This window comes from Nestor notabilis, unplaced genomic scaffold (genome assembly GCF_000696875.1).
Source record: "Nestor notabilis isolate BGI_N333 unplaced genomic scaffold, ASM69687v1 scaffold21247, whole genome shotgun sequence".
NCBI lineage: Eukaryota > Metazoa > Chordata > Aves > Psittaciformes > Psittacidae > Nestor > Nestor notabilis.
The window spans coordinates 36683-47300 of NW_009937188.1; the positions used below are offsets into that span (position 1 = coordinate 36683).

At 38.9% G+C, this 10618-nt stretch overlaps 1 protein-coding gene across 1 annotated transcript in view; it reads right to left on the reverse strand.

Annotated features, from left to right (window-relative positions):
- The window catches only part of LOC104408957 (protocadherin-23-like), a gene marked incomplete at its 3' end in the record, with an annotated part of 41594 nt that extends 36024 nt beyond the window's left edge, over positions 1 to 5570 (reverse strand). Inside the window, 3 exon segments of the mRNA XM_010018708.1 lie at positions 3254 to 3439; positions 5282 to 5328; positions 5435 to 5570. Coding sequence (XP_010017010.1) covers positions 3254 to 3439; positions 5282 to 5328; positions 5435 to 5570 — 369 coding nt within the window.
- Positions 5571 to 10618: the final 5048 nt, after the last annotated feature.

Sequence of the window (10618 nt, forward strand, 5' to 3'; positions counted from 1 at the left end):
AACCAAACTTTATTATGGAGACAGAACCTCCTTTCCTGAAGAAGCAGTGTATTCCCTCACATGAGTCAAATACAATATTAAGCTGGAAAGAACTTATATTGATATGATTTTAAGCCCTGATTGTGCTCTGCAGTTTCTGGAACTTCTTGCCCCACTGATGAAAACAGCTGGTACACTGGTATTGTGTGGCCTACAGAGATGTTTGTTGCTGGCATTGGTCCATAACTGCTAGCAGCTCTTACAGCTTAGGTCACCTAATCTTGCCCTGCCTTTGAAGAAAAATTGTGTGGGCCAGCTCCTCCCAGAGGCAAGGTGGGATGTTCCTGAACAACCCTCACTGCCCACCAACCTCGAGACTGTGCAACTCGGATTTTGGCTTTGAAGGCCAGACAACTGTTGTCTGCAAGCAGATAGTATAGATGCTGCTAGACAATTTAAATTAGCATTAGTCCAGTGAAATTTCTCTAGATTATGGCAGATTTTTTTTAACAACTACAGTCTACTGTTTATCTGGTGGAAAGAAAAAGAGGGGTGATGGGCATCATCAAAAGTTTGTGAATAAACAAAATGATTGAATTATGCACGATACACAGCAATAAAACTTGCCACTATACAGCAGCAAAAATGTGTGCTGTAAAAAAAAAAAAACCAAAACCAATGTTTCATGTATGAAAGTGAATTCACATTAAGACTCTCTAAGACAGAAATACATAAAACAAGCATAAAAGGAAGCATAGATTTATGTATGTTGTAGTTTGGAGACTCCCAAGCAAATAGGGAAGAACACACAATGGAGTGTCCGTTTCAGTCACGTTCTGAAAGCAAACAAAAAAAAACCAAACAGAAGAATTAGAACACATAAAACCTAATTTACAGATATTCAAGAACAAAATAAGTATTGATTTTATCCTCTATACTGCTTTCAAAACATGCATATATTTTTATTACCCTGGTTTTCCACGTTTTCCTTTCACCGGTCTTTATTTCACAGTATGTCTGATCTGATTTATCACTCTCAACTGCTTGTGGAGGTTCCCCAAGCAACATACCTTTTGACTTCTTTTTTTTTCCAGAGAAATTAAAAAAAAAAAAAAAGATAACTTTAATACCTTTACAAGTAATTTTTGACTGACTGTAAATTCAAAGACTCCCCAGATGCCAACTGAAACTCTTTCTGGTCTGTCACAAGTGCACAAGGGTGTAGTTTGAATGTTGGGTGTCCCAGGCTGAGGTGGCATGTGATTCACCAGATAGTCACCCTCACTACTGGAACAGCTCTCAATCTGTCGCAGTTCAAAGAGAGACCCAAGGAGAGGGCTAGATGCAGATGCTGTGGGATTCAGTGCAAACACCCTTCCATAAACCTAGCCACATAATTTTTCATATAAAAGCATTTCAAGGAGGAATACCAAATATGTATGTGAAGTAAGTGACTTTGGGATCAAAACTGGTGCTGCCAACTGAAAAGGCTAATGCTAATTTTATCATCAGTCATGTCCCACTTAATCGGTGAGGGTACTCCCACAAGCTCTCAATCTAGCCTCTCCATGGGCTTTTGTGTGCAGTTTTAGTTCTCCCATTACACTTTCTACACAATGCATAAAAGACATAACCAACAAGCTCCAAAACCATGTAATGGAGTAGGCATGAACAGGTGGAGGAAACTGATAGTTTTGCTGTAAGATAAACAGAGCACCACTTGGAAAACACTTTCTTTTCCTCCTCATTTCTAATTAACTTTGTTATTTTATTTCCTTTTCATCTCTCTCTCCCTGCTTTGTCAACAGTGACCCTTCAACTCTTCCTCCGTCTTTTCCGTCCACATTTCTCCCCTGATCATAAAATCTACTTTGAACCCCACACCTAACTTCTTTAATCTATCAAAATCAGCAGTGGAATGCCAGGAGGTAAAATATCTTACTAAAATACCTACTAAAGGTGGAAAGTGGCTCTACACGAATTCAGATATACTGAAAATTTTGAAAAGCTAATACTCACTTTAGGTGCCTTATATTTAAGTGTCAGATAAGCAAATTTTTAGAAAGAAATCGATGGGACCTATAAAGTGCTGACTTCCAATAAAAAGATCAAGTCCTGCCTGTCACAGACAAGGCAATCAAAAATTGAACCCCTCTCTTCATTACTGAGCTTCTGAAAACACAAGGTCTCTAAATGAAGATAAATGACAGATCAATTTAAAAAAGAAATACTCTGCAGTATTTAATACATATAGTATTTAATATGCATTGGCTGTTTTCCTTTAATTTTTGACATAAGACTTATCTCTAAAGCAATAATGTAACCAAAAAATGCATCAAGCTTATTTCATGTGAACCTATTTTCTTTTACGTTTTCAAAATAGTCTTCTGTTCCACACCAGATAACTTAGAAACTTGTCAGAATTCCATTGCTGTTGTCCAGCTTTCACATAGGCTTTACTAATAAGACTAATCTTGATATTCCAGATACATGTATGTGTTCTTTATGTTAATACAGCTTCAAAACGTGAATGAGAGGAAAAATGAAGTGATCAAGTATAGCAGAAGACGTAATTTTCTGCTGTCATACATTGTAATACTGTTTTATTCTTCAAGGCTTGGGTATCTGTACTCAGGTGTATGCTACAAAATTTTGCTGAGAACAAATTTTGAAGACAAAAATCACAAATCAGAGAAATTCCAAAATGTTCACATAGATTTATTTCTACTGTAAAAATTACAGACATGTCTGTACCACGACTATCTACTTCCAAGCACCAGATCTTGTAAAGGGGGAAAACTTTCAGACACGCCATTGCAGGTAGGCTGTACCCAGCCACAGCAGCAGCAATGGCATCAGCTAGCTAGAAAGGACAAGGAATTTACCCAGGAATATCCCTGGCAGCCACAAAGCTCTAGCACAAGATACTGGATTGTTACTGCTGCAGTCATCTTGAAAGCAGGGAGTAGAGATAACTTGAAGCCCGCCAGTCCTGAGAAGAGGAGGAAAACCCACAGGGACTAACACATCCTAGAAATGGTTTTCAACAACTTGTTTAGGAGTAATTGTGGATTTCACAGCCAATTTTCTCAATTTGGGTTGATAAAAATTTATGGTTCACTAAGTATCACTTTCTGCCCTCTGTAGTGGTAAGAAATTCTATTCAAATTCATGCAACTTTCACATTCATTACATTCTCATTTTAAAAGTATACAGTCTATCCAAATTTGCAAATGCATTCAAAAGTCTGGCAGTGTGGAAAGGTTAAACTTACCCCATCTGTAGCTTTTACTAAGAGATCATAAGTGGCTGGATCTCCTTCTCTGTCAATGTCTTGAGACACACAGATCTGACCAGTATGTGGGTCAATCTGGAAGGCTTTGGATTTTTCATAATAATGAAATCCATCATAAAGAAAATACTCAATTTCACCAAATTGGTCAGCATCTGCATCTGTTGCCTTGACCTGTAGGTTAACCAGAGCGATAAAAAAAAATTAAGACAGTGAAACTATTACTCATTCATTCGAAAATCACAGATACTTTGTTTTGCAGTTACCTGCTTGTGTTGTAAAAGCAAATGTGCATACACCAAATAAATACAAACACACTGCTACCTAAGCTGTCTGTCTGCAGTTTGTAAAATAGTGACTCAGCTACTGACAGCATATTTATCACAACAAGCGTATAAGATTGATAAGACCTGTCTGTAAAATGATTTGTTCATCTGTCAATAATTATCTCAGTCAAGTTAACTTCTCATGACTGGAAAAGCCCTACACATTAAGCCATATCAACAGGCCATACCGTAAGCTACTTTCCCTTCACATTATTTTTACCAGTGGAGGTACATCTTAAAAAACCATGTCACACGTAGGTCAGAAAACTGCTGCAGGACATTCTTACCTTTCTTACACTTTCTAAAAGACTCCCCAGAGCTTAATTTAATTTTCATTTGAAAGAGGGCTTGGTGGCACAGTGATCCATACAAGTTAAGGACTGGAGTGGGTGGTTTAATCTTCAGTCCTCTCTCCAAGGAACCTGAGCTCTACCAACACAACTAAACATGATCATCACATGCACGCACAGAATAAAGCAAGAGATGTACAGACTGAAGCAAGGCCCTGTGAGAGACTTAATTACCTTGCCAGCATAGTCTTGCATGTAGCTGTACCTGCTGACTGACAAACAAGCCTAACACCTTTTCTTTTCAGCTATACTAAGTATGTGAATTCTGCTGTCAACCCCTAACAAGACATGAAAACTCAGGGTCACCTTCAAAATGCTGCATCACCTTCCTTCGGATGAGTTTTGAAAGATTCATACAGCGTTACATGAACAGTACAAGGTCATGCTCTTTAACTGAATGAATGATTAAGGCACTGACTAGTCTAGAAACGACAAAACACCAGCAATTTAAAACCATCAGATGATTATAAATTTTAATATAGAACATACCCGGAAGGTTTTTTTCTAACACAAATATTTTTCTTTTACACACATGGGGGGAGACAGAAATCAATATACCTCTGAAGTACTTTAATAAATGTTTATGTAGCACTATGTTTTGCCAATACCATATACATGTGCCCTGCATAAGGAGAGGCTGAGAGATTGGGCCTTATTCAGGCTGGAAAAGGTTTGGGGGAGAGGGGGTGAAGGATTTGATAGCTGCCCTCCCGTGCCCAAGAGGAGGTTACCATAAAGACAACAGCAGGCTCTGTCCTCAGGGACTGGGCAGAAGATGAGGGAAACAGTGGTCACAACCCTAAGATGGAGAGGTACCAGCTAGACCTAAGATAATGTTTAATGTGAAGATGATTCAGAACTAGAAAAGGCTCCCTGCCCAAAGGGGCTGGAATCTCCATCCTTGGAGTTTTGAGACTCAAGTGGATGCAGCCCTGAGCAGCCAAGGCTGCAGCAGAGACCACCCACTGACTCCTTCATCCCCAGCAGGGCAAAGGAATAAAATGCTGCATCATAAATGGCTGTACTAGCACCGCAACACAATGGTGCTGCTTCACCAGTCACCAAAAGTCAAGTCAACAGGACGCTTGAGTGTGAAACTCTTGCTCGTTGACCCAGGAGTGGATTGGTTAAATATGTACTTGATAAACAGAATAGTTTTGTATATTGTGCCTTCACTTTTATGACTCTAAGGTCTCTGATAATGAAACATTTTGTCCTAGGTTTAGCTCTTCTCTGGCATGTTCTATTGTGAAAACTTTCACTTACATTTACAAGCAACTTGGAAGTAAATAATTTATAAAAACATGTATACATTGAGACAGTATTTTTAGTACTGTGATTTGGAGGTACTTAAAGGCTGTCTCCTTCTCAGTTTTGTTTTCTACTTATTCTCTGAAGATAAATCCTGTGTTTTTTCCATCAGCCTACTTGTACAATTTACTGAAGTACAATGCCTGAAGACCTTAAGACAGCTTTGGATACCTTACTGTCGCAAAGCCCAAGAGTTAGGAGTGCTGGGAGTTTACAGAGGAGGTCTGTGCCAGCCATTGCCTGCACATGATCTGGTAAGGTGGGACTCACAGCCATCCACCACAGGCAGGGCAAAGGTGGAGGTCTGCACATGACTGCCCATACAGATAAGTGTCTGGCACAGTTTCAAAAAAGACCAAGCAGGACAGGCTAGGGACTATTGCTAGCAATAAGTTTGGATGAGGTCATCCTGTTTTGGGATGTAAATCAATTTAGATGCATGAACACAAGCTGTGCCGGGTCATCTGGCCTTAGTGCCCCAGAACAGCCTTTGTCTGCTTCTTCTACTTAGTACAAACATGGCCTTAAAGAGCAGTCAGTGCCTTCAGTGCACACTCACTTTTTTGCCCACAAAGGAATTGTTTTGGCACTAAGATACTGAACTGGGCCTGAATTAAAACCAAATGAAGGAAACACGCCTTGGGAAGTCTGAAAATCATAGAAGTGGGAAAAGGGAAACCATATAAAACAGTGCCAAGGCAAATTACAAAGCTAAATCTTACTCTAGACCAGTTACTTCAATCAGAAATTAAAAACGACAGCTAGCCCCAAAGATGCACATGTTATTTCATTTATTCTTTTGCTTGTTGTGGTTTACTGTTTATTTTTAAGCACCCCATGGACTTCTCCACTTCTGCATGGGATGCTTGAGATTTGCTGTATTTCAGAAGAGGTATCATTGTGACTGTAATTGCACCACATACTCCAATGCATCCTTCCCACCCAAAAAAAAAACATTTTCACACAGCACTGAAGACCATTACAGCAGAGTTTCTGATGCTGTAAATAGGAAGCGTCTCCAGGGGAGCCCTGAGCTTGCAGAGCCCTTCATGCCCCTTTCACACCCTTGCAGCTTGCCTCCCATGGCTTCAGCACAGGGTGCAATGTGCAGCCACTCCTGACCCCAGTCCAGCCACTTGTTCTGTGTAAGTTAAAAGCAGAACTCACACTCGACTTCAGTGGAACAAAGATTTGTCCCTAAGAATGCTTTACAGCTGTATATAAATCAAGTCTACAACACACATTTCACCAGCCTTGTAGTTTGTTATTTCTATCATAAAAAATAATAAAATATAAGGCTAGTGTGCTCTTGGTACTCTGCCACTTGGCCCTTATAAGAAAAGTACTTCAATTTATTTCTTGTGCCTGAAATCTAATGTGGGTGACAATACTGAAAGGTTCTGTCTCCCTGTGCCTGCACACAGTTACATACACTAACATTTATGCCTGCAATTGAGCATGAGTGATTAATTACAGGTGTGAAATTCAAGGGTATTGTTAGAAGTTTAGCCCATCAACTTTTTTTTTTCTTGTAAATTATGCAGTGCTCAGACTTTGCACAGAACATGCAAAGGCATAATGAATAACAAATTTAAATAAAAATGTTTCAGTTCAAAGCAATACAAATTTGAAGGTCTAATTGTGATCAACTTCAATTACTTTAATTAGCTCTCAGGCAGCAGAACAAAGTGGCATCAATTTTTGTATTATAAAAATATGATCTTTCTCCCCGTAAAAGTCCCTCACGTCCATTCAATTTCTGCCCACTTAATAGTCCTTTTTTGATCTCTCACCATGGAACCTTTGATCTGAAGAAGGAAGAATCTGGAATTAAAAGTGAATGAAAAATTTACCTTAGCAGACAGAGCTGATGTTGAATGGCACTACACCTGAGGTCAGGGGAGTAATTAACTATTATCATTGAATCATAGAATCATCTAGGTGGAAAAGACCCTCAAGATCATCAAAGCTGATTTAGAAGGTGAAAATGTGTAACGAATTCAAGTTTTCTGATACAGCTGAGACACAGATTTTAGAAATCATAGCACACAGTAGTCACTGTTTAAAACACATCAGGTTATCATAGCATACTGCACTAAGTATCAATCCGACGGGGTATCACAGCAGTTAAATGCCAGAAAGCTGCGAATTGTAGCAGTCTAAACAGGAAGAAATGAAGGAAGAAGCAGGAATTTTCATGGTGGATTGATCAAGGGTGTTGTATGTCAGCAATATCACAGAGGTGATAGAGCTGAAAGGATTTATATGCCTTGGAGATGTGGGAGGCAAGAGAGTACCAAATCTGTAACACCTCTGTTCTGACAGGCTGAATATGAGATTGAGATCTAGGAGAAAAGAAAGGGGGTAAAAGGAAGGCCTATGCTCATAGGACCTTTCTCATTGTTTCACTAAATATGTTTTCAATACACCAAGTTTCAATACACCAAGTTTCAATACACCAAGTTTCAATACACCAAGTTGAAGATGATATTACTAAAGAGTGTAAACTTAGGAATAAGTAACTATAGGACAAAGTACTTCCCCAAGAATAATTTTTAAAAGCCAACAAAAGTCATGGTATGGATAGCTACTGGCTGGGCTTCTGTCAGTCATGATTTTGGTAGCCTACATCCTTTAGACAGTTTTTACACTGTCTAGACTGCAATCTGTTAGAGAAAAAGGAAGTTTCTGCTGTCCTGTTGGCACTACCAATAAAGTAATAAATGGCCACAATGCAGACATCCTCCCAGGAGAAGGAAAAAGGGGGACCTAGAGAAATGTTACAGAAAACAATTTAAAAAAGCTGATCTATCTATGTGACGCCCAAACAAACCAGTGTATGAGAAGAATAAATGGTGGAAACCTGTAGACACCAAAGGGTGTAAGAAGATAAGGAGAGAAAGAAAATCAGACAGTGTTGGAAGTGCAGAAATATGGATCCTTCCATTTGCATATGGGAAAAGGGGTTGATCTCAGAGAAAAGAAAATAAAAGGAATCTCTCTGTAATTAAGGACACCTAAATGTACATTTTAATCCTATAATACTTGTACAGGTTTGAATGGTGAATAAAATGCTGACAATACATTTAAATATGAAGGGACAGAAATATGCTGAGGACAGTGCTATGCTGAGGAAGGAGAGACTTACAGAGCTTATAGAAAGCAAACATTTGGCAGATCCTCAGCTAGTCCCATTCACTTCAGCAGAACAATGACAACTCAGAGCAACGGGCAATATGTCCTCATATTTTACATGCATGAAACGGTGTTACCAATAAATGATTAGTAAACAAGATTATAGAGAATTATATCAGCTCCTAAATCCCAGATGCTCTTAAAATGGTTTAGAGTTTAAAACAAAGTTCTTGTCTCCTTTTTAATTTATTTTTCATTTCCACTGTTTCAAAATCCTCAAGCATATACTTAACTGGATCACTTCAGTTTTAACAGATTAAGATAAAGTTCCTGTCTACAGATTTAACTCTCCTTACTTTCTTTCCTAGGCATTATTTCCTGGTTTATATTAACTGAGTATACACTTAAAAGCAGAGGAAAATTTCGTATTATATGCAAAATGGAGAAAACACTTGTGCACACAAAACCACATCAGAAAATACAATCTTATTAACTGTGCAGATCAAAAATCAAGGTTCTATACACAGACCATTTCTAGAATTCAGAGTATGCAGCCTGAAAGATGACTGCTCTGCAAGGCTGAATTTCACATGTGAGTGACCAGAATTAATTTTATGGCTTTCAGATAAACAGCATAAAATTCAACTATGATGGGAAAGAGCAGACAGTTCGTCAAATAACTCATGACAGTGGTCATCTCAGACAGCAATTAAATGAGACTAAAAAAATATTAAATCAATTTTTTATGGTTTAAGAATTGCTCCCATAACACATTTTTGTCAAGTTTACTCCATTTAATTTCAGCTAACCAATATGCAGCTTTTATAGCTCATAAAATCTGTTTGGAGGGACTCAGTGTCAGAGCATAAGACAGACTTCTATTTTGTGCATAAAAAGCGTGTTTAATTCTTTCAGTTCTACCGATATAATGAAAAACAAGTTAATCTCCAGCACTCAGTTTCAAAGAAAATTAGAATGTAGGGTAAATAAAAGCATACTCCTCTACTCCAAAATATTCATCATCAAAATGTAAGAAAGGACAAAATACATGGATGCAGACATAGGAAAACTACCAGGCAACTGAAAGGAGACTCTTCAGTGATAGAGTTATGTTGCTGATGAATGGTGTAAGCATAGTCCTGTCCCACAGATATGACCAACACAAAATCCAACATCCTTCCAATTAAAGGGTCAAAGGACAGCAGGCCTGTTCATGGCAATACAATCACACCTGATGGCAGACCCTTACCAGATGAGCCCTGCAATTCCACGTGCAGCTAATCCAAACACAACCCAAATGGCTGCCCACCGTATTGCGGAATTATCTGCTATGCCAGATCTTCATGCAAAGTCCATGGCCACAGAGGGGAACAGCCTGCTTCTGTGGCATGTTGTCAGTAAAATGAGACTGCAGAAATACTGACAGTAAAAACACTGGTAGTTGATATTCCTCAGAGTCATTCGGGGTAACTGCACCTGTGAGATTAGCACATGAGCTGCCAGAAGCACACATCATCAGATGTCTTCAATTCAGTGTTCCCACTTATAGCCCTGTTTGGCAAGAAAATAATATATAAAATACAATTCAATGATCTTTACCTCCTAGCTGCCTGAGGCAGCAAGGACAAAAATGCTGACACCAAACCTGAAGAGTTTTACTAAATACATTACTTCTCTGGATTTTTATCTGTCTGTCTCAACATGTATGCTCAGTCCCCATCTACCTCATTTGGTAGGTTTAATGCACAGAAACAGGAATAAAGCTTCAGATCTACTTGCTGAAGCCCTAAGGGCATGAGCCTTGACTTCAAGAACAGGAACTGTTTGTCTGAGGACTTAACAGCTTGTATTGGAACAAGAACTTGCACTGACAACAGGAAAATGCCCCACTCCTCATCCTCAAACTGGGCCCCATGTGGAAAGCCACAAACCAAAATAATATCTGGAATTTCAGCTGAACATTCAACTGGCATTGTTGATCATTTTTCCACGCACCACAGGTACCACATACGCCAGAAAAAAAAACAGTAAAATTGTTAGCCTTTGTCTTTGCTCTGAAGCAAAATATCTCCACTTGACTAATGTCAATCTTTCTGCATTCTTTTGATCTACTACAGCATGGAGACTAGCACAGCTGAACCACTGACAGTAAGCATAACATATACACGACCTTACTGACCTCTCCTGCAGCAGATGCCAATTCCCTCAGGTCAATCCAGAATCAT